General features: G+C 34.8%; 4 protein-coding genes across 5 annotated transcripts; 2 read left to right on the forward strand and 2 right to left on the reverse strand.

Annotated features, from left to right (window-relative positions):
• The first annotated feature begins 647 nt into the window (after window positions 1–647).
• LOC114760857 (uncharacterized) lies at window positions 648–1371 on the forward strand. The gene is made up of 2 exons (XM_028950152.1): window positions 648–960; window positions 1080–1371. Exons 1-2 carry the CDS (start codon window positions 648–650, stop codon window positions 1199–1201), a joined length of 435 nt encoding a protein of 144 aa, XP_028805985.1. The 3' UTR covers window positions 1202–1371.
• Window positions 1372–5888: 4517 nt separating this feature from the next.
• Window positions 5889–9633, reverse strand: LOC114760855 (binding partner of ACD11 1-like). 2 transcript variants are annotated; one of them, XM_028950150.1, is made up of 5 exons: window positions 9489–9633; window positions 8306–8412; window positions 8124–8199; window positions 6916–6996; window positions 5889–6728 (listed from the first exon to the last, which is right to left on the reverse strand). In XM_028950150.1, the coding sequence occupies exons 1-5, from the start codon at window positions 9492–9494 to the stop codon at window positions 6222–6224; spliced, it is 777 nt and encodes a 258-aa protein (XP_028805983.1). In that variant the 5' UTR covers window positions 9495–9633; the 3' UTR covers window positions 5889–6221. The 2 variants fall into 2 exon arrangements, with proteins under 2 accessions (XP_028805983.1, XP_028805984.1); XM_028950151.1 differs by lacking the exon at window positions 9489–9633 and adding an exon at window positions 7276–7533 and having other exon boundaries at window positions 8078–8199; window positions 8306–8354.
• A 2798-nt stretch (window positions 9634–12431) lies between these two features.
• Window positions 12432–16181, forward strand: LOC114760854 (syntaxin-22-like). Its single transcript, XM_028950149.1, has 7 exons — window positions 12432–12851; window positions 13624–13717; window positions 14027–14166; window positions 14358–14429; window positions 14843–15000; window positions 15317–15417; window positions 15768–16181. Exons 1-7 carry the CDS (start codon window positions 12664–12666, stop codon window positions 15831–15833), a joined length of 819 nt encoding a protein of 272 aa, XP_028805982.1. The 5' UTR covers window positions 12432–12663; the 3' UTR covers window positions 15834–16181.
• A 737-nt stretch (window positions 16182–16918) lies between these two features.
• LOC114760853 (heat shock factor protein HSF8-like) lies at window positions 16919–20748 on the reverse strand. Its single transcript, XM_028950148.1, has 3 exons — window positions 20681–20748; window positions 20210–20510; window positions 16919–18306 (listed from the first exon to the last, which is right to left on the reverse strand). The coding sequence occupies exons 2-3, from the start codon at window positions 20480–20482 to the stop codon at window positions 17119–17121; spliced, it is 1461 nt and encodes a 486-aa protein (XP_028805981.1). The 5' UTR covers window positions 20483–20510; window positions 20681–20748; the 3' UTR covers window positions 16919–17118.
• Window positions 20749–22220: the final 1472 nt, after the last annotated feature.

A 22220-nucleotide genomic window follows, 5' to 3' on the forward strand; every position in this document is an offset into this window, starting at 1 on the left:
GAATTAAACTTTAAAAAAATTCAAATTGAAAAGATTGATTTATAAATAAAGAGAATCATATGACTTTTTGTGGGGCATACAGTCTTGAAAAGAACAACTCGAACTTTGAAGTTATTGCCGACAAAGAAATATATCAAAAATAAAGGGAAGGAAAAATAGCGATAAACACAAGAGGAAGTGTCAAATGAAAGAAGAAAAAGGGAAGAAAACCCTTTGGAGATAGGAAGGGAAAGAAAAAAGAAAAGAATAGAAAAGAGTAAAAGCCAAGCAAAGACTTCATGATACTTAAATATATTTTTATTTAATTAAAACAAATGAGGTGGATTTTTAAAATATTGATAACATTAATAACAAATTTAAGAAATCGAAATACTATCATGATTTGATTGAAAACAAATATACGTAAATCTTCCCCGATATTTAATTAATCGAAGGATAACGATAAGATCAGAAGAGTAATTGCTTCAGTTAATGTACTTTAATTTGACGATAAAAATAAATTGACCCTCTCTATCAAAATAAATATATAAATAAATTGAACTTCTGCAAAACGCGATATAATAGAATAATATCTGGACTGCTCAACGGTAGGTTTCTCGCGCTCTTCGCTCAATCTTCCTTTGCCCCTCTCTTCTGCGTCTGAGACCATGCATAGACAGTCCCTGAGCTCACCGTCCTTAAAGCTTTACAGCCATGGCGGAGCCAAGGAAGAGACGGACAATGTCGAAGAACCGAAGCTCATAGACTCTGTTTCATCGGCGTCCATATACGACGAAGACGGCGATAACGCCGGGAAGAGTCGTCGAGCATCATCGCCTCCTTCCAGAACAGACAAGTTCATCCACCTCCTTCCCATTCTCATTTTTTGCTGCTTCCTCGTTCTCTACCTCTGCTCTCACACTCCCTCCGCGTCAGACATGGCTTCCTTTCGCAGATTCAAGCTCTCCTCCGAGCATTCTGGTATAATGCATTTCCAGATTCCCACATTAATTTCATTCAACCAATTTTCTTTTGTTTTTTTTTTTTTTAACATTCTCTACCAATTTTCTTATAATGCATTTCCATTTTTTTTTTGATAGACTTGGCGGTGGATATGAACGATATCCGGCAGATTCCAGCAGACGGAGCCGATATTTTGCCGATTCACACCCTGAAAAATTTGCAAGAGACACGGCCACACAGGAAATTCGCCGATTTTTAAGCTGCATTAACTGGTTTTACCGTCTTGATGATTCCTGCAACTTCGTTTATCAGAATAGCTTTCTTTTCTTCACTTTCTTGGTCGTGCGTGAAAATTAAACAATAATAAGAGGAAGAAAAAAATAAGTTACGCTCTTAAATTCTGTATAGGCATCTGAAACTTGGAATGCAATGCCTCGCCGGTTCCTAATTTATAATTGATAAATTACCAAAAGATTATCCGCCTCTGTTTCAGTTGTTTTGAGCTGTGTTTGATTATTGCAATTCGGAGGGGGTGGTGGTGTAGGTTAAAGTGAGCCTCCGGCGAAGGCGCAGGATAGCAGTTGCGCCAATTGTTGGAACCCAGCTGCATTTTGGGACAGTTAATGCACTTTGAATTGAGAGGTAGGAACTGGAATACCGGATGCGGATGCGGATGCGATGCCAACTGGAAATAATTTGAGGGAATTATTATCTGGATTAAATTTGGGTATTTTTTTTAATTTCATCCCATCCACGTTATAATATGAAGATCCAATTTAATTTTAAATATAACATCTTAATCTATTGAGAAAATTGTAAAATAAAACAGCTGAAATTAAAAAATTACACACAAGGATGCGTTCACAAAATTGTTGGCAAAACCAATACAACTGTTATAACGGGTTCTTATTTGTAATTTTTTTATTTCGGTGGTTTTTTTTCTACTTTCTAATCGATTTTATATAAATTTTTTTAAGATCATATTATATTTAATATAATTTTTTAAATAGTTCTTATATTAAAAAGCGAAGAGATGATCAATGTTGACAAAGATCCAGTTATTTATAACAAAACAAAGCTATCCCTTGTTGCATAATCTTTGCTTTCCTTCTAATAATGTTCAGTCCTTTTGGAAAAGTTCTTTATGGCTGGTTCTCTGAAAGGAGCAAGTTTACCTATTAACACTTCTATTTCAATTTGAATTGATAATTAATGAATGGAAAGTTTTGTGATTTTGCATAATTTGGATATCTGCTTTCCACTCACTCACATCATTCAATCTGCACCTCTGTACAAGAGGTTTGGTTTGAACCTAACTGATTTGGCAAAACTCTAAATTTATCTCTTCAGGAATTAAGATCTTAAGTTGGTTCGGATTAGTTTGGATTATGTTAAAAAGAGATTTTTTTTCCAATTAAAGATATTGTAATTATGTTTAGAAATTATATTTGAAGTTATACTCGTTTTCGGAAAGAAAATTGATATTAAAATGATTACAATTACGATTACAATTTTATAAAAATAATTGAAGTTAGGAAAAAAGACATTTATCCTTATGATATGTTATATAATTGGATAAAACGTTTCAAAGATCAAAGCATTGATTCAGTTATGTGAAAAGTAAAAAGTAGTATTGATTTCAATTTGTTGAGAAAAAAATATATTGAAGTTTCCATATATTTAATTATGGTCCTAAGTATAACTTCAACTTACACATTATCTTGATGATTTGGTTTTATGTAACCAAACCAAAACTGAATAAAACAATTAGATTTTGACATTACAAAAAATAAACCAACTCTCATTTGTAACTATTTTGTCAGTAATTTTGAGTTTTTTTTTAATAAAAATTATGCAACAACTTTTTACCATTAATATATCATATTTTTGTATAAACTTTAGCATGGTTTATATTGAATTTTAATTAAGATTCTTAATGGAGTTTTTCCTAAAACTTCCGTGACAGAATTTCGGGAGATTTTCAGAGCAGATAGTCCCACGCATTTGTTCCAAATAGGAATGGAAGACAATGGGGAATATCAAGGTAGATCAAAGATATAGGGTTTGTTTGGATCAATGATTGAAAAAGTAGTTTATTAAAAAAGTAGCTTTTAAAAAAATAAAGTTAGATATAAGCTAAATTGGATAAGTTGAATTGTGTTTGAATTGGAATTCAGAAAAGTCAGTTTGCAAAAGTAAAATTGGTAAAAGGTCGTTTGGATTATGATTGAGTAAAAGTAAGTTTGATTATAAAATAACTAAAATAGATATGATTTTTAATAAATAATGAAATATGATTTTAAAAAAAATGATTTCACATAATACAATGAAATTAAAAGAATTCAATATGAAGAAGTCAAATTTAATGAATGAATTAAATTTTAAAACTTTAAAAAATCATAAAAAATAATTTAAATATAAAGTGAAACATGGAAAAAAATGAACTGAGATAATACAATAAATTTAAATTAATTTAATATGAAAAAATGAAATTAATTGAGTTAATTAAATTTTAAAAACTTTAGAGAAAATGCTCTGGAAAAAATAATGCAGAAAGGAGAGAAAGAGGAAATAAAAATTTGCTGAGTGTGTCAAAACGGTAATGCAGAAGTGGGACAAAATAAGCTCCTCATAAGCTCCATTCTCCAGCTTATTTTAAATGTATGATTGGCCAGCTTAAATTTTCATAAACCCAATATAATAGACGCACAACACCTCCTAATCGAATCGGACTTATCTGTGTTTTAAGCCATGTTTGGATCAGCAAACGTTGATCTAAACAGGCACATAAACAATATACATTGTGATAAATCTTCGTAAAATGATCAGCTAAGGTTAGATCTTTTCTAAACACATGGTTGATTTGGACTTGCCACTCCCTACAAAATCAAAAGTCTAATGTGGTTAATAGTATCACTATAGGAATGGTTGATATCACATCCTCCTGTAGCTATACAGGCCTCGATATGCTGAGAGTGGAGAACAATGTTTCAATAACTTTTATAAAATTTATATAAAAATAAATCTATTTTTAAAAAAGGTTTATCATGTGCCCTTAGCAAGAGAAATTAGTCTTTATTGACGGATGAAAATAATCCAAATATTTTTTAAAAAAATTAGATGACAAAAGTTGATCCAATGAGTAAAAATGTGTGTTACAACTTTTAAGGCTGTGAACTCAAATCTTACTATTGATATAAAGGCCTTATTAATTAATAGAGAATCTATAATTATCGGCAAACATTTTTTAAGCTCTACGGTATGCTTGGTTCCCATGAATTCTTATGATTCAACTTATTTAGACTTTTCACAACAAAAAGTTATATAAAATTAAAAGAAAAAATTATATTTACAAAAAAATTATAGTAAAACGTCTTTTAAATATATATAAATATAAAATAGATTAGTTTTTAGAGTATCTCTCTTTATTTTCTTGTCTAATGTTCTCTCTCTATTGTTAAAGGCTGTGAATATGACGAGTAGCGCACCATGGAGCTAAGTAGCTGCTCGTGAGTGGAGCTCCCGTTAGCTCTCATTCTCCCTTGGCTCCTTGGCATCTTCACGAGTCTCTCCCTCTCTTGGATGCTACTTTTGAATTCCCTCAATATTTTTTCCCATCAATACACTACCTCGGTTCTAAATATAAGAATTAATTTGACATTTAATACGGTTTTAAGTATAAGACTTCAATCTACTTTGTTTCATATTTATCTATTTTTCTCAAAATACTCTTTGTAGTAGTTTAATATATTAAATATTTTATTAAATAATAGTTATAACTAATACACGTGATTATCAAGAATATGTTAAGATATTATAATAACTAACTTAACTGATTTTTTTAATTTACTTATATTAGTTCATTAGCTTTTATATTAAAAATCATAAGTGTTATAATATAAGAGTTCTTTGGTGGATCTGATGGAGGCAGATTACAATTCCACAGGAACCTGAGGAAAAGATTTGAAGCTCTAACCCAACGGAAGGAAAACCTTCTCTATATTCAGAAGAGGGATAATTCTTCCGCCGTGGAAGAGGAAAATCCTCCATACGAGACGTTCTCTCAGAGAGAATAGAGAAAATGTCTACTTCGGATTTCGGAAAATAAAATCACAATATTGATCGAAGAAAAAAGGGATGCAAACACAATGAATGTGGGTAAAATTTATAATGTATTTAATAGAATAAAAATACAATCGAAATAATCATTCTTACTTAATGATCCATGCATTCGTGCTTGGAAAAAAAAAAAAAAAAATTATTATACTTGATTACTGTTTAGGTTTGGATCAACCTTGAATTAATTGGGACACAACCTTTCTGTTCAATTACTCTTCATTAATTTTTTTTTTTAAAAATAACTTCAATCTACTCGTATCTTTCAAAAAACTACAGCCATGCACCGTAAAAATAGCATTATAATAAGAACAACAAGAAGAAGCTAAAACAACAATGTCAGAATCGGGCTAGACCTGCTAGTTCGACCACAAATTGGTGCCTGGTCCAATTAGGGACAAAGTGAAACCTGGCCAACAAAAGAACCAGAGGGAACTGGTCAAAACCGATCATAAACTGTTTTTTTCCCTTTGAAAAAGTTCAATATCACAAAACTATGTTATTTTGTATTTTTCTTTGTGATTTTCCTTTAGAGTTATATATCTATATATATGAATGATAATTCATTGGTGATTTTAGTCAATGATAGAAACTTGGGCTGCTTTTGTTAATGAATTAATGTGACGTGTGATAATTTTGGTGATATGTAGCAGATAATAAATGGTAGTTCTATTATAATAATGGTATGATTGACTATAAATTTTGACAATATTCCTTAATTATAATATTTTAATTAAGAATGGTCTGACCACGGACCCAGTCCGGTTCTAACCACATTGGTTAAACTTGATTAAAAAGCAGACCCGGGGGAAAAAAAAGGGTCGATTGAAGAGTCAGCTCCAAAAGACTTTCACAGGAACAAGGTAACAAGTTACATATTACCACAAAATAAATGGAGAAAGCGACACAAATCATAAAAACAAAATCATCAAACACCTACATACTTCGGCACATCTTTTTCTTACAAAGGAGGGGGGGGGCTAAACTGCAAATTTGTCCAAGTAACTAGTGAAATCCGAGCTATATTTTAAAGCAGAAACGAAAAAAGGCTACATAAGTGGGAAAAAGTTGGCAGGAGTTCCATACACAAGAAGAAAATTATAGGATCAGGCCTTCAGGAGGAGAAGACTTGTATGGGTTCTATTCACCTGTTGTTGGTGCATCTAAGACTCGGAGGGGGCCGGGGCATGCTGATCCTTTTGCTTCCGTTCCTCTTCTGTATTTTGCACTTTCTCCTTTGTCTTCTGTCCTACATCTTCAGCTGTCTTAACAACCTTACTGAAAGCACCTGTAACCCATGAAGCCCCAGTGAGTATATAGCGATTTTTCATGATAGCAGAACCCGCTTCATTGACTTTCTGTTCTGCAGCTGCAAATGCCGTTTTGGTTTTCTCTGAAACCTGAAACTTTTGATCCACTTCTCGAACTCGATCACTCACGGCTGAAGCACCAGCAGTTATTTTCTCACTGAACCCAATTTTCTGATCAAAAGATGCAACTTTTGCTGAGGCAGTTGATGATAACTGATGCTTCTCATCGAATGTCTTTGCTTTGGTGACGGTATCTTTCCCCAAGACAAAGCCCCTAGCCATCATGCCGGTGACCACATCCTCTGCCTTTCTTAAAGCAGATTCAGAACCACCAGTAGCAGGAGTCTTACACTCAGTTACCTGTAAAGCCACAGAAACAGTTATGCCAAAACAGCCTAATCTGGTTTAACTTCTTTCAAGTGATTTTATGTGAGAGGAGTTTTGTCCTGTAAAGCATAGAAGAGTTTTTTTTTTTTTTTAATATATATATTCTGGGGTTTTCCAAAACACCCCTTAGTACAATTGTAGAGGTTCATGCAAAGCTTACAGGTGATGTCAAAGCAGCTGGTGGGACCTGGTAATCAGGATCCACAGTTATTGTAACCGACGAATCAACTATTGTTGCTCCCTGACAATTGTCAAACCAGGGTGGAACTTGGTTACACAATTAATTGTAAGGTATATGAACTGATATACAAAAGAGATAGATGAGGTTGTGAACAATAACTCATTAATATAATTACAGCCATGCGACTCCCCCCCCCCCCAAAAAAAAAAAACCCCAAAAAAAAAGGGCACAGTTATATGCTTCCAAAATAGAGGCACCAGAACATCTTGGTAATAGATAAAAATAACCCCACCAAGAAGAGAGCCGGTGGCAAATAAAGAATGCAACGCAAGCTTATACTTTTAACCACAAGGTCTCATCCGAACTATTCAAAATCCCCTCTTGCCAGCCCCTTCTATTCATGTTAAATCTGACATTGACTGATCTTAGTTCCCAAAGGATACTTCTATCCAAAAGCCACGAGAGAATTTTCAATATCATGACTTTCAAGAATTTGTACGTCATCCATCCAGTAAGATCAGAGAACTCTAGATTAATATATTGCAGTGCCAGCCCTGATAGTCAAGCTCCAAAATAATCCTAAACCCTCTCATTTGTCTGCTGTCGAGGAAAAGGAAATCTAAGATTCAGAGCCAACATTTTGTTATGATTGGAAGAGGTTTTTTTCAATTGGAGATCTTTATGGTCAAAAAAACTAGTATGAACATCGCCAGACCATCTTCTTTTCCTTGCAGTGTAGTTTAAAGCTAGAAATGAATCCAGATCCTGATTTCTCAAAAAACAGCTCTAGATATACGCAAGTTCGAAAAACTTTCAAGGGGCAGCACAGATAACACAGATAACCAAGAAAACTGAGACGCTTGTTTAAAAAAAAAAGGTTTTCCAGACAATATGTGAAGCGAAATTATTCATCATGATTGAAGATAACATGAGAAGTGACCTTATTTTAAACAAGAAAGTTCTTGACAAAAGGAGATTTGGAAGCCTATCTGAACCAAGCAGCAATCCACAATTGTCAGATGGAGTATATTTTCCAGATACTTCACTGATATTTATCCAGAAAGGTACATATATCAACTGACCATAGCACCTCTAAAAAACTATCAAGGCAACAAATCACAGACTAGAAAATTTGCGGTACTTGACCGTATATTAAAATTCAAGTTCATTGATGATAGTCAAATTACCGATAGTAGTGCAGCAGTTTCAGCTCCTTGTGCATCCTTGAAGGTGACATAAGCAATTTGAGATCGTTCATCATGACTACATCAGATAAGAGGTCATAGTTATAGTTTAAAAAAGAAGCTCAAATAGACAGCACCATAAAATAAGGGACTCCATACGTCAAATATAGCAACTTCCCACTTACCTCCTCAGTTCAACATATTCAATATCACCAGAAAAAGAAAAAAACTCCTTAAGGTCTTGTTCAGTCGCTTCCAGTGAAAGATTACTGACTTTAACAGTTTTTGTTTGCTGCATAAGCGAAGTTAATGAGATTTTAGATATGTCACACTCAAAAGCAAAGGTTAAAACATATCACAGATTCACAGGAGTACTGACAATCAATAGAGAAAGCCTACACCTAAAGGCCAGATGCATGGGGGAAAGAAAAAAACGAAACTTTAAAACACAATTCTGGTCACCCGCAGATAAAAATATTTCAATCAGCTAGACTAAAGAAACACACACATTCACTTTCCGACTTCTCCCCTGGATAAGAAAAATTGGACCACCCTTTAAAATCTCTTTCTCATCTGCTAGCAGCCAAAATAGTACGGCTTATAATTTGGAAATCTTACATGAAGCATGCAAATTTTTCCAGTTCTTAGTACTCCGTGTTTGTTCCATTCACAAACAAAAACAGTTTCCTCATACTTCAAAGCATTAGTTTTGGTGATGATTTTAGTGATATAAAATCCATCTTTGAGATTAATTTTTTTTCCCATTTATTACTATGTATAACCGAGGTTCTAACTTCTAAATAGTTAGCTAGCAAAGTAAATAATTCTATTATCCAAAAATAGTCTTGCCATGCAGTTTGGTCATTTTCTTTACTTTTTTAATTGTGTAACTTTCAAGATGACATCGTTTAATCTAAATTATGAAACAAGTAGAATTGGAGCGTCGTTTCCGCACATCGCTTCGTATAAATTATCAGATAAACTATTGAAGCATGGTTTCGGAATATCTTACGACCACGTATTGGATTATTATTGGAAAACACATCTGCAACTAATCCACTACCAATAAAGTGAATCTTAAATAGCAGCAGGTAGGAATTGGTTAAACCTATAGGAAAATTGCGTTCTAAGAAGTGATGGATATGAGAGAAAATAATACAAACGGCCGGCAACCTTTAAGCAAGAGTTGAAAGTAACAGATAGATCATTCTTTCAAAGCATAATATACGGAAACAGAAATTTACACCGAAGAATTCAAGCCAACAAACAATTTAAGCATTCGCACACGAAACATTTCCATCCAGTCCGCACATAAGTCAACCAAGCTAAGGCTCATACAAATAAGACGGACAAAGAACCAAAACTCACCGACATCGCGAAACGACTGGCAATAGAAATCTCTCGTGAACTGAAATCACCAAGTAACTCAGCTATCGGAGGGATTATCTCTGTGGCAAAGCCTTTGAAAAGCGAAGTCCGCGAAGAAGATTTTGCAGGCGGTTGATTTTTATTTCACAAGAGTGTTTTTTTTTTGGGGGGGGGTTATTATTGATGGGTCTTAGAAACGCGTGCTTGACTTAGGTTCGCACGTGCGAGTGCGAATACCGTAGCGAGAAAGGAAATTCTACCGCGTTACTTGAAAATGCCCCGAGTCGGACACGGAGCCCCAGTTTTCCTTTTTGGCCGGCAAACACGGGGTTGAGGTGTGGAAGGAACATTGATTTATACAAGTGCTCGTCATAAATATGCGGTTGATAATTCATTCTCGTGCTCGTTTGGTTATGATAAAACGGTAACAGGATACATTTGGTTATAATAATAAAAATATCGGGAAAAATAATAATCTACGTGTTCATTTTTAGTTGAGTTAGTTATAATAAATTAATGTTGTATTGCATTGGATTTGGACATATCCCTCCTTAAAAATATTGGAAAAATAGATAAATATTGAAGGTAAAATCTAACTAGCTTTTATATTGAAAATGAGAGGTAGTGTATTTTGGGAAAAATTGGATTAAGATCCAAAAGAATTAAGTACCAAAAAAATCTTTTGAAATCACTGAATTAATCTGAAGTCTCAAGAAATTTTATTGCAAGAAATTTAGTTTCAATTATTAAATTGCTCTCATATTGAAAAGACAGTTATTAATAACTTAAAGTGTAACGATTAATAATTGTCACGGTAAATATTAACAATCTATGCATTAAATCTTTGTGATACACTAAAAAAATATATTATTAATATTTGCTGTGATAATTGTTAATTATTGTATCTTAAATGATTAATAAGAGTGATATCCTTTCAGTTGTCAATACATACTTTAAGTAAATAAGAGTAATTTAGTAATTGAATAAGTGGATTCTTTTGTAATTAGGTCCTTTGGGATTCAGATTAATTTAATAATTTTAAGGGATTTTTTTAATTTAATTCGTTTTGGATGGGACTTGATACAATTTTTACATATTTTTTAATTTGCAATATGGTAGGTTAAAAATACATTAAGAAGAAAAAAATTAACTTGATCACCATCAGTTTAACCTTAGTTAAGTTAAATCAATAAATCTGGAATAAGGATCTTTGACTGACAGGTTTAGCACCCATTTCGATTGGCAAAACTTTCGGATTCTTCCACGCTCTGTGAGCAGTAACACAATCATTGCGCAAAGAACTCTTCATAATTTAGTATGGACAAAAGCCACTTTTCTAATCTCTTTAAATTCATATATAAACCAAAAGTTAAAAATCTTTATAATTATAATTTAATGACATAAATAAGAAATACAACACTGGTGTAAAGCGAGCTCAAATGACATGAAAGCCAAAAGTGAGCTGTAAGCAGAAAGAAACCTCGTAATATAATAAATAGATACATAATGTTAATAAAAAATAATTTAACTTTTAATCATTTTTTTCTCAATTTCAACTCAATAAAATTTAGTGTTTGTAGTTTGTAAAATTAAAAAAAAAAACATGGAAATTTAGTTGTATTAGGGTAGAGAATTATAATAACTTCCGCAAGCCTTTTGACTGTTAATTAAATATGGATGAAAGAATAGCTATTGAGATAGTAAAATATAAGAACTAAATTGACAATAAAAAAAAATAAACACAACAAGTTATATTCTAAAAAAAAGTGTTAATGATTTAAATTAAATTTATATATTATGATTATAGCGGTTGAATATACTACTATAAATAAATGTACACTCCAACTTCTTAATCCAAACCAAGCATCAAGATTATGTTCCCCCCCTTTTTTTTTTTAATTGCAAGCACTAATAATATTATTGAACCTAAATTTTATATATTATGATTATTATAGTTGAAACATACTACTACCTCTGGTTCTTAATATAAGAACTAACTGACTAATTTGAGTATATTGAGAAAATTAGTTAAGTTAGTTATTTGTAATAAATGTGTGTTTTCTTCCTTAAAATATCATTACTAATCATATGTATTAGTTATAACTACCATGTGATGAAACTTAATATATACAAGACTAAATTATATTTTTAGTCCTTTAACTTTATATAATGTTCCATTTTGATCCCTTAACTTTAAAAAGGATACTTTTAATCCTTCAACCTCAAAATTATTAGTCTTAAATGTATTTTTTTATAATAATCATAGTTGTTTTGAATATTAAATTGAATATGTCAGCATTTAGTAATGTTTTATCAGCATTCAGGAATTTAATATTATCATTTTTTGTTAACAGTTTTAGGATTAGAGGATTAAAAGTTTACTTTTCAAAATTAAGGGACCAAAATATAATTTTGTATAAAGTTAAAAGACTAAAAATATACTTTAGCCTATATATAATTATTACAAAAACTATTTAAATAAATAAATAAATATGAAAGATAAAATATTTAGAATCAAATTGAATATCAAAATTACCTCTTATATTATATTAATGATAGAAGATAGCACTATTAATAAATATGGAAACAATTGGTCACGAACGACTCATATAGAAATAACAAGAAATCATGCACCACAAAATCGTCCGACAATAATTTAAACTTTGGAGCTGGAATTAACAATGAGGAATGATCATTAGTAGCAGTTCACAAGGGGCCATGCCACCCAAAAAGAAGCTTCATTGTTCTACAAAAAAACACGGGCAAGGAAAAAAAAAAGAAAAAGAAAAAGCAAGAAGCTTCACATCGGGCCTATACGAACCCACCACGTGTCCTCGTGGGTCCACATCAACGTGCCGGCAAGGCATTACAGCCAAGAATTCGTCCACCATAGTCCTCCCCCGAAGAAACTCCTCACCGAATCGTACATTAGCGACATTCCACACTTTCTACCTTTCTCTCTCTAGACCACCACCATCATCATCAGCGTCGGCTCAGTTTTCTCTCTCCTCAATCCGCGCCGGGTTGATAGCATCTGTTAACCTAATTCACCCTAAATTCGATTGTGGCTTGCAGATCATTATAAACAAAACACCACGTTCTCTTGCTTTCTCAAGGATTTCTGTTTGATTTTCTCGAGAAAGTTAGGGTTGTCGTCGGGAGAGATAATAGCAGCATGAGCTTTCAGGATATCGAAGCCGGCCGGCCTTTTGCTCCGAGGCGAAACCTAATCAATGGCAAGCAAGACCCTACACAGGCGGTAGCGTCGGGTGTATTTCAGATCAACACAGCCGTGTCTACGTTTCAGAGGCTCGTCAACACCCTTGGAACCCCGAAAGACACGCCCGAGCTCCGTGAAAAGCTGTGAGTGCATCCGTTTATGTAATTCGATTATTTTCATGATTCTGGAATATTTTGATTTGCTTGTTTATGTTGAACGATGGTCGATTGTGGTTTACGTTGAATGATTACTCTGTTGCTTCTTTCTTGCGAGTACAATGGATTAAGTTTCATTGCTAATTTTAAACTACGCCATAGCATGGTTGTGCGGCTGTGTTTATGCGCGCATGTGTGTGTGTGTGTGGCTAGTGCAATTTGAATAATGAATTTAGTAGGATGTTATCGATCACCTTTTGGCTCTGGCCTGGAGCCCTCATGGATGTTGTAAAAAATCAGGAATTCTGGAAGCCTCTAGCTGCATGTCTCCCTGCTACTGCTTTATGGTTGTTAGATCCTCTAGCTATCTGCTGATTACGAAACTACAGCTCTATATTGTAGCATGTCGTCTCCTTATTTATCATCTCACAATGAATACTGTCTTGGATACTCCTATTTTGGCCTTGGTCCTATTTTCGCTGACCCCTTTTTATGTCGAGATTAAGCTACAGTGTTATATAGCCATGACAATATTCATATCAAGACACGTTGTGCGATTGAACTAATCATAAATACCTTTTATATTTATAGTTAGGTTTATGAGTTGAGAATAGTTGAGGTGATAAACAATGTCAAAGTTACTGATAAACTGAACGTTAATATATTCTAGTTAAGTTGATGTCTTTTAATCATTCTCTACAGCAGCAGTCTTGTGAGATCTTTTACCTTCGCTGTTTCTCTGACTGCTCTTAACTTTCAGGCACAAGACGAGACTGCATATTGGGCAATTGGTGAAGGATACATCAACTAAACTTAAGCAAGCTAGTGAAATAGATCATCATGGTGAAGTTAATGTAAGTTTAGACTTTTTTCATATATTGGTTTCATATTCATATCTAAAAGCACAGCTTGATGGCACCGTGTAACAAGTTTATATGAGGACCGATGAGCATAGACATGCTATAGTCATATTCTAAAATGTGCGAATATCTATTAAAAGCGAGATATGTATTACTTATTAAAATTCTTCCTGAAACTTTTACATTGAGTGGTCTAAGCTTAAAAATAGAGTTCCACTTATTTTTTTTAATCAACGTTACAGAAGTTATCTGTATATCATTTTTAGGGTGACATGAACTTCAATGCTTTTGTCATGATTGCAGGCAAGTAAGAAGATAGCAGATGCCAAACTTGCAAAAGACTTTCAGGCAGTGTTGAAAGAGTTTCAGAAGGCCCAACGGCTTGCAGCTGAGAGGGAAACAGCTTACACTCCTTTTGTTCCACAAGCAGTTCTTCCCTCAAGGTGTCTTATGTTGATGCAACTTTATTGAGTGAATTGATTTGAAGAGATGAACAGACTACTTTTAGAAAACTACAGCTTTAGTCTGTACTTCCCTGTTTCTGAGCTTTTTTTAACTGACAACCAATTTTCTGTTGTTATTTGTTAATTCTTATTGCCTCTGCATGCATTGCTTATGAAGTTTTGAATTGCAGCTATACAGCTAGTGAGATAGATGCCTCTGGTAAGAGCCAAGAACAACAGGCTCTTCTTGCTGAATCAAGAAGGTGACTTTTCATGTCTTAATGATAGCAACTTAGCGATCCGCTATGTCATTTACTGATTTATTTTCATGGGACTGTGGTATTATTTCTACCTTTTCTAGTAAGAACCAGTGAAGTTTTCATCAATTTATGTAGCAATACAACATGAGAAAAACAATTTTGAAATATAGATGAAATATTACTTATCGCTTTTCTAGCTGTAAAAGGCTGAAGAAATAATACCAAGATCTGGTGGGTAATGGCTGATCCTGTCACGGATCCTTTTTTTTTTTTTTTTTTATAAATAAATTTTGATAAGAATTGAAGTATTTAACTCAGATTTGTATTGCCAAAAGGCTAGTTTCCAACTTCATCCTGTTCCTGTTGCATATTTTTATTTTAATAGCACCTCAACTCTTGCATGTTTCATGCTGCAGGCAGGAGGTCTTGATGTTGGATAACGAGATAGTGTTTAATGAGGCTATCATTGAGGAAAGAGAGCAAGGCATTCAAGAAATCCAGCAGCAAATTGGCGAAGTAAATGAGATTTTCAAAGATCTTGCTGTACTTGTTCATGAGCAAGGAACCATGATTGGTAACGCAAATTGGTCTTGATATTATTGGCTGATTTACATGCACTTTTCATTCCATTTTCTTTTGCTTTTTTATTTTGGTGTGAATGTGATACATGCATTCCTCTTTTACTAATCCCCTGCTTGGATTGGCGATTAAAATCACTTATAAACACATTTCACAAAAGCCGAGACAAAACTTCTTTTACATATTTACTTCGTATTTTGTAAATCATGATTGAAAAGTTATTTATAAGCTATTCCAAATAGGCCGTAAACTGTGTCTGGACTGGTTCATGTTATATGATGTTGATTTTTTTTTTTTTTGGGTGTGTGTAGATGATATTGGCTCCAATATTGAGAACTCGCATGCAGCAACTGCACAGGCGAAATCTCAATTAGTGAAAGCTGCAAAGACCCAAAGATCAAATTCATCTCTGGTAATTTACTTGTCTTCACTTGTTAAGGTTATTATTAATTCATGGATTACCTCAATTAATTCTCTATTGTCCTACCTCATCTGGTCTTGTGCAAAGTTGAACCAACATAGGCAACCTTAGTAGCATCAAGTATTTTTTGTCTGGTTGCATGGTTCACAACCTTTACCTTTTGCTTTTCGGGGTTGGGAGGAAGCGGTAGGTTTGCAAGGCAATTATTTACAGCTCCCTTCTGTTTACTGGATAAATTGTAGATTGTCCCCATTTTGATCTTTTACGGCTCTTTTTCATCCTTATGTTCAGTTTTTTAGTATTTTTCTCATTTAGGCTCACTTCCTTTGGTTTTTCCCTAGACTTGCTTACTCTTGGTGATCTTTGGAATTGTGCTCCTCATCGTGATCATAATCCTTGCGGCCTAGTCAAAGACTGTCTATAATGGATCAAACTCAACATTTAAGAGGGGCAGCAGATGACATCTCCCTTGACTGATTTTACTGAGGTTGTTTCATCAGATCTCACAGTTAGCTGGAGTTTGTGGCATGTGTTGTCAGTACATGATGTGGGATGCACACGAGTGAAATATGATTTTGTGTGGAGTGCTTGTTCTCTTCTCCAAGTTAGTGTTTGGGTTTTAAGGATGTACCACAATCCGATTGTTGGCTAACGATTTACTTATTTTATTTTTAATAAAAAAAATTGCATTCTTTGGATGTACTTACCCCCGTTTATGCATTAGGAAGGTTGGCTATGCTGAATCTTTACCAAAACCCTTTGTGGGACAATCCTTTTCTTGGCGGTGTTCCTGACTGGGTCTCGGGTTGTGCACCAAAAAATGGATGCATTCAGTAAGCTCTGTTGGTGATTGACCTTTAGTGATTACGTCTTAGCTGTACGATCTCGTTGATCTATTTCATCAAAAATTTCATATTTGGACCTCAAAATTTCATTTTTGTAGCTAATCCGTAATAGATTTATTAAACAGATGATGCCCATTATTGGTGACGGGTCCATCGCGTAGCTTAAATCGGTAATGTTGTCCGTTTACCCCTTTTGAGAGCAAATCAACTAACAAACCATAGCAGGAGCATTGGTACGTTAGAAGATGAGCAAGGCTGGGGAGGCACATAACCGACTCACGAGGGTACTGGGAATTGTTCGCAATCGCACTGAAAGGAGGCGGGCAAGTGAGGCTTCGGAGGTGGTGCTTAAGAGTTTGTCACTGGCCACTTGTTATTAAGATGAAAGTGTACCGTAGTCGCCGTTTCTTGCTATTTCTTTTCTGCCAACACTAGTTCGCCAAAACACAACAGAAACGAGTGATTCGGGTTTCAACAACCAGGCGAGCATGCATCCCATTATTAAGATAAAATACTTCAAACCGAAGATATATATAACCCCTTCTGGGAACAATGCCTTGGTGGTACAAAGAAATAAAGATACGCCATAATATTACCATCTTAAGACCACCATGATTCCAATGCTTAGATTCAACATGAAGGCAGAATTAAAGAAAAACTAATAATAATTTGATTAGATTAGGGCCTCATATACAAACTAGATACAGGATGCGCAAAGGAAAAGCATCAGCTTTCAAGGCGGGCGAGTGGAGATGTAATTATATCATACACATGACTAATATATTGTTTGGAAGAGGATTTACTCTAACCAGCACGAACGATTAATCTACATTTATAATAAAGACAATCAACCTGCTCTTGGATCAGATGCAAGAAGACCCATCTGCTCCGTAAGTTGGCTCATGTGTTCAGCTTTGTCCCACCCGTCTTCCATTGGCTGCGCCTCATTAGACAGTGCTTCAGCTGCATTGATCTCAATATCTTCAGGCAACGGACTTCGCAGAAGAAAATCATCCCAAAAGGAAGGATTGCGTAACAAATCCTCAATGTCTGCATCAGGAGAAATGCTACCAACATCAGCGGCCAATGACTCATTCACTCCCAACGAAGTAGGATCCGTGTTGTCCATTGCAGGTCTCACATAATTTTCTCCAGGAACATCAGGAATACTCTCTGTTACCATCTCTGGTATGGATGAAAGCTCAGGCATGATGATGTCTGCCTGAGAAGCAGAGACAGCAGGTGCAGTTTTTGTAGATGGGATTTTGGATTTGTCAGCTGAGGGGCCTGAGGTTCCTGAAGCAGCTGGAATGTGAGAAGACTGCACTAAAGTTGGCGGAACCTCTTGAAGTGTAACTCCAGAAGTCCAGCTTGAAGAGCTACTACTGTCCATTGCACTGGATGATGATGAACCATCCCCAATCAAGTAGTTATCAAGGTTGTTGTTAAAAGATTCCTGCCTGGCAGTATCCATTTTCATTATCTTCCTTAGCATTGTTTTTGCCGCTTCATTCATCAGAGGCTGATACTTAATAATTTGTCCATCAGAAGCAGGAGTACATTCTGTTTCAGCAACACCTTCCTGCTTAAGCCGGCGTTTTTTGTTGGCTTCAGTTATGCGTCTATTGCTCTCATTCTGCTGTTGTACAAACTGAGCAAAGAAGCCAGGGCTCTGGACAGCCTTGGCAAGGAATGACATCATCTGCTGTTGCCGCTGTTCCATTCCCTGAAGGCGCTGAACCATTGTCTGCAGCTGGTTATCAGTGGTCTGTTGCTGCTGTCTCAACCTCACAAGCTCCTGCATGAGCACATTCTTATCTCTTTTAAGCCTCTCAACCTCTTCTTCAAGCCCAAACTTCCCAACTTCTACACATGCCCCTACTGATGCATTCTGTCCATGGGAGTTCTGTGTTTGTTGATTATTATGGCCGTGGGCAGGTTTTCGTCGAGTAATACTCTTAAGCAAGTGCTTCTGACCTCTTAAAAAACCCTCATTTGCAAATTCCCATCGATCTGGATCCACCTTCCGAAAACCCTATTGAAGACAATGACATTTAGAAGGGAAAAGAAACAGGAAAGGTTTAATGCATCCTCAAGTAAATAAATAAAAATGCAAAGAATCAGAATTGTACAAATACGATAGTAGACACACTTGGCTAAACTTCAAGTGTAAATATAAAACAAAAAATGAACAAACATGGCTCTAGCACAACAATAATATGACACAGGACGGTCTATTCATGAAAACTATTATTCATATAGCTCAAGTCATGGTCCTATGGACCTGCTCTAGAAGAGAAACTCCTCCAATCAATTACGCAATGCAACTTCTGAGCTCTGATATTAATCAAGCAGAAAATATCAATAATGAAACACAAGTATCAATGTGGCAGGCATTTTCATCAACTCTGCAAGAAGTTAAATCTCCACGGATGGACTTCCAAGCAGAAAATCACCCATCTAATAATATTAGTTTGTATCATGAGAACGTCTAGATTAAATGATTGCTGCAAAATCAGGAATTACCTTCACAAAAAAGGCAAGGGTACTAATAAATATAATTGACATTGCCACTCAACAGAGAATTCACCAAAAATGTTGTAGAATGAGTACCAAAATAATGTTTGAATATCTAAAGAACAAAACGCAACCTGGTATTGATTCACAGATAAGACAACTTAATGCGGCCAGAGTCCAGAGACACCGGGATTTCAGTACTTGTCTATGCTATAATCACTGTGAGAGGCTCCAAGACAAAAACACAAACAAAATCTTATTAATGATCCCAAATACGGGGAAAAATTTAGGTTAGGTTACACCAACATCTGAAAGCACAACAGCCTCATGCTATGTATCCATGGCAGCTCTGTGCCATTTAGGCAGTTATTATATTAAACAGAATGAGTATCGTTGGGTAGTAAGGTAAATTATTATCCATTCCACAACACGGATAGCAAAGTGGATCACCACCTTCTCCATGGAATCAAGGATCAGTGTAGCCCCATAATATATCTAGCAAAACCTAAGCCCTGTGCCTTCACATGCCAAAAATAGACCAACAGAATAAAAATATTCTTCCAATAAAAATTTGTGAAGCTTATGTACTACTCATCGTGGGGATGGCAAAAGTACAATAAAAAATTCACAAGGAGATTAACTACACTTTTTGCAACTATTCCTGGGACATTCTCATCAATAGGCTATCTAACAAGGAACCAACACCAGGTTAAAAAGCATATTAACGAACTCACTGTGTGAGGTAACATTTCATTATATTCTCAGCAATCTCCAATCTTCCTAACTTTATTTGGGCTCGTGTAGCAGCTTTAATAGCCATTTATCATATCATACACGAACAAATTAGTAACCAAGTCACTGCTAAACCTGACAATTGCTTTCTTTGTTAATTCTGCTTCTTCTACTCCATCTACTCGCTGACTAAATGCTGGGGGAATATATATCTAAACTTAGATTTCTTAGGCCATTCATTCTTCTGTCATGCAGAAGCAAAATTACACATCCTGGTCCAGATTTTCGCTCAGTTGAAAAGCTGAAGCAGATTCCAAAGTCATATCAAGTCAGATCTCTCCTTATATGAAAAAGAACCAGGACGGTAGATTGCAGCCAAAAAAGCAAAGAAGAAGTAAAAAGATCGTTCCTCCTCCTCAGTATTATAACATACACACTGCTAGTTAGAATTAGAATCTTATTTTGTTGCCACATGTGGGCCCAACCTAGTTTAGACTGCAAGCAAAATTCACAGCCAAACTAATCTAAGGATAATTGATAACCAAATCAACTCCAAAGCATTCAAATCAAAATACTGCACACTGATAAAGTACGGTCTGTTGTCATCAGCACACCAACAACAATTAACTCCGACATAAAAATAATGGTGCAACGAATTGAAAAATGATGTAAGCGAAAGAAAGCCATACATAAGTGTTCAGCTGCCTCACAAAGCTAGAGAAATTGTTGTGCTTGAAGTATTTGGGCAATAGATCTCTGGCAAACTCTGGGGGGTTCCAAACCACGAAGCTATTGTTGGTTGGGCTCCAAGACACGATCGCATCAGAGGCCGGGTCGTCCACCATGTCATAGGTCTTACTAAGGAACGGCGGCGGAGCGTTCGCATTAGAAATGGGCGCCGGTGCCGGAGCCGCCATCTGGACATCCCCGCCGTCTCCACTGCTCTTATTCTCTCCATCCATATCAGAAATTTGATTATAAAAGATATATCTACGTCAGAAGACAAGACTATGATTCTAATTCAATGCAAGCCATTGGTGCGAAACTTAAACCCTAGTCGGAAGGATAGATATGGAGTGCAGAAAAGTGCAAGACTTTCAAGATAAAGAGAGAAAGGAAAAGTGCGTGAATTGAGAGAGAAGAGGAGATTTTGTACGGACCGGAGAACGAAGACCACCGGTTTTACATCGCAGGCGCGGCGGTAATAATGGAAGAAGCAACCCAGTTGCCCATTTCAGGGCTGAGAGATAACGTCGTTTCAATACGACCCCAAAAAAGTTTTTGCCAAAACGACAATTTTGTTCGTTTGCGGTAAAACTTGTTGCTGTAATTTGAATTTAAATTTAAATTTATTATTTTTACATAAAATTTTATATTTCAGTTCTCAAATCCTACTACTATCAATTTCATTGCTTAAATATTAATAAAATATTATCAAATGTTAATACATTAAGTTTAACTTTTTAAAATAATATTAATTGATGAAAAACCATCACTAACACAATTAAAGTTAAAAAAAAAAACTAAAATTTTTGGCTCAAAAAAAAAACTGAAATTAGAAACCAAGTCCCATTTGTTTCTGGCCACACAAAATTTGAGTTTAGCTGCTGCGGAAGGGTACAAAAATTTTAGAACACAAAACGAAAATAGTATACTTACGAAAAAAATACAGTATCGGCCAAAAAGGTACTCTTCCGGTCCTTAATATAAGACCCATTTAACTAGTTTGATTAGATTAAGGAAGTTAGGCAAGTTAGTTAATTATAAGAAAAGTGACACATTTTTCCTAAAACACCATAATCATTTTTCTTAATACCTTCTCTCCCTCTTCTACTTGATTATGGTTGAGGGAGTATCTATAGGGGTCTTATATTTAGAACCAAAACCAACTTAAGAATTGGGTCTTATATTAAGAACCGGAGGAGTATATTTTTAAATCAATTGTCCTCATAACAAAAGGGATTCATTCTTTTAATCTGAAAAATAAAAAATATCTAAGTTAATTTAATTTTTAACATTGACTTTATTAATGGAAATATATTCTTACAAAATATTCAAAATTTTTTTGACAAGGCCGTTTTTTTTTTTTAATGTATGCAAATATGAAATTGGGTCACGTCAAATTCTCTCTTCAATAATCACATCGCTTAAAATCTGTATATTTACCAATGGGGTTAAGTTTAACGAAATGAGTTAGTTTCTCACAATGTGATGAATCAATGTTCAAATCCCGTTAAAAAAGGTACTCACATTTAGTATCCAATAATACCTTAAATATGATTGCCTCTAATAGAAGGATACCTATATTTTAGGGGAAAAAAATCTGGATGTTTGCTTGGGCTCGCGTAAACATGATAGGAAGGTATATTCGCAAATTATAGACAAGATAATTCATTCTGTATTTCAAGCTGCATTTTTAATTCCTAATTTGTTGCCGCTCTTGCTGTTTTCTTTTCTTGGTTTTTGTCCGAATGATCTTTTTTTCGTTTCAACTATTGTCTGAGTTAATTTTGTGGCAGGTAATTCTGCAACAATTGTATTCCTATATATAAAGAATTTAATAATGAATAATTATCATAAAAAACCATTAAATACTAGGTTTTTTCCCCTCTTAAAAAACAAATGGGTCAAGGGGCACGGGAGTGTAAAGGAATATGCTGGCATAATCCGTAGAAAACAAATCTGTGATGCAATGCTTGT

Source organism: Neltuma alba, unplaced genomic scaffold, assembly GCF_004799145.2.
Source record: "Neltuma alba isolate B1F8T4 unplaced genomic scaffold, ASM479914v2 tig00011028_pilon, whole genome shotgun sequence".
Classification (NCBI taxonomy): domain Eukaryota; kingdom Viridiplantae; phylum Streptophyta; class Magnoliopsida; order Fabales; family Fabaceae; genus Neltuma; species Neltuma alba.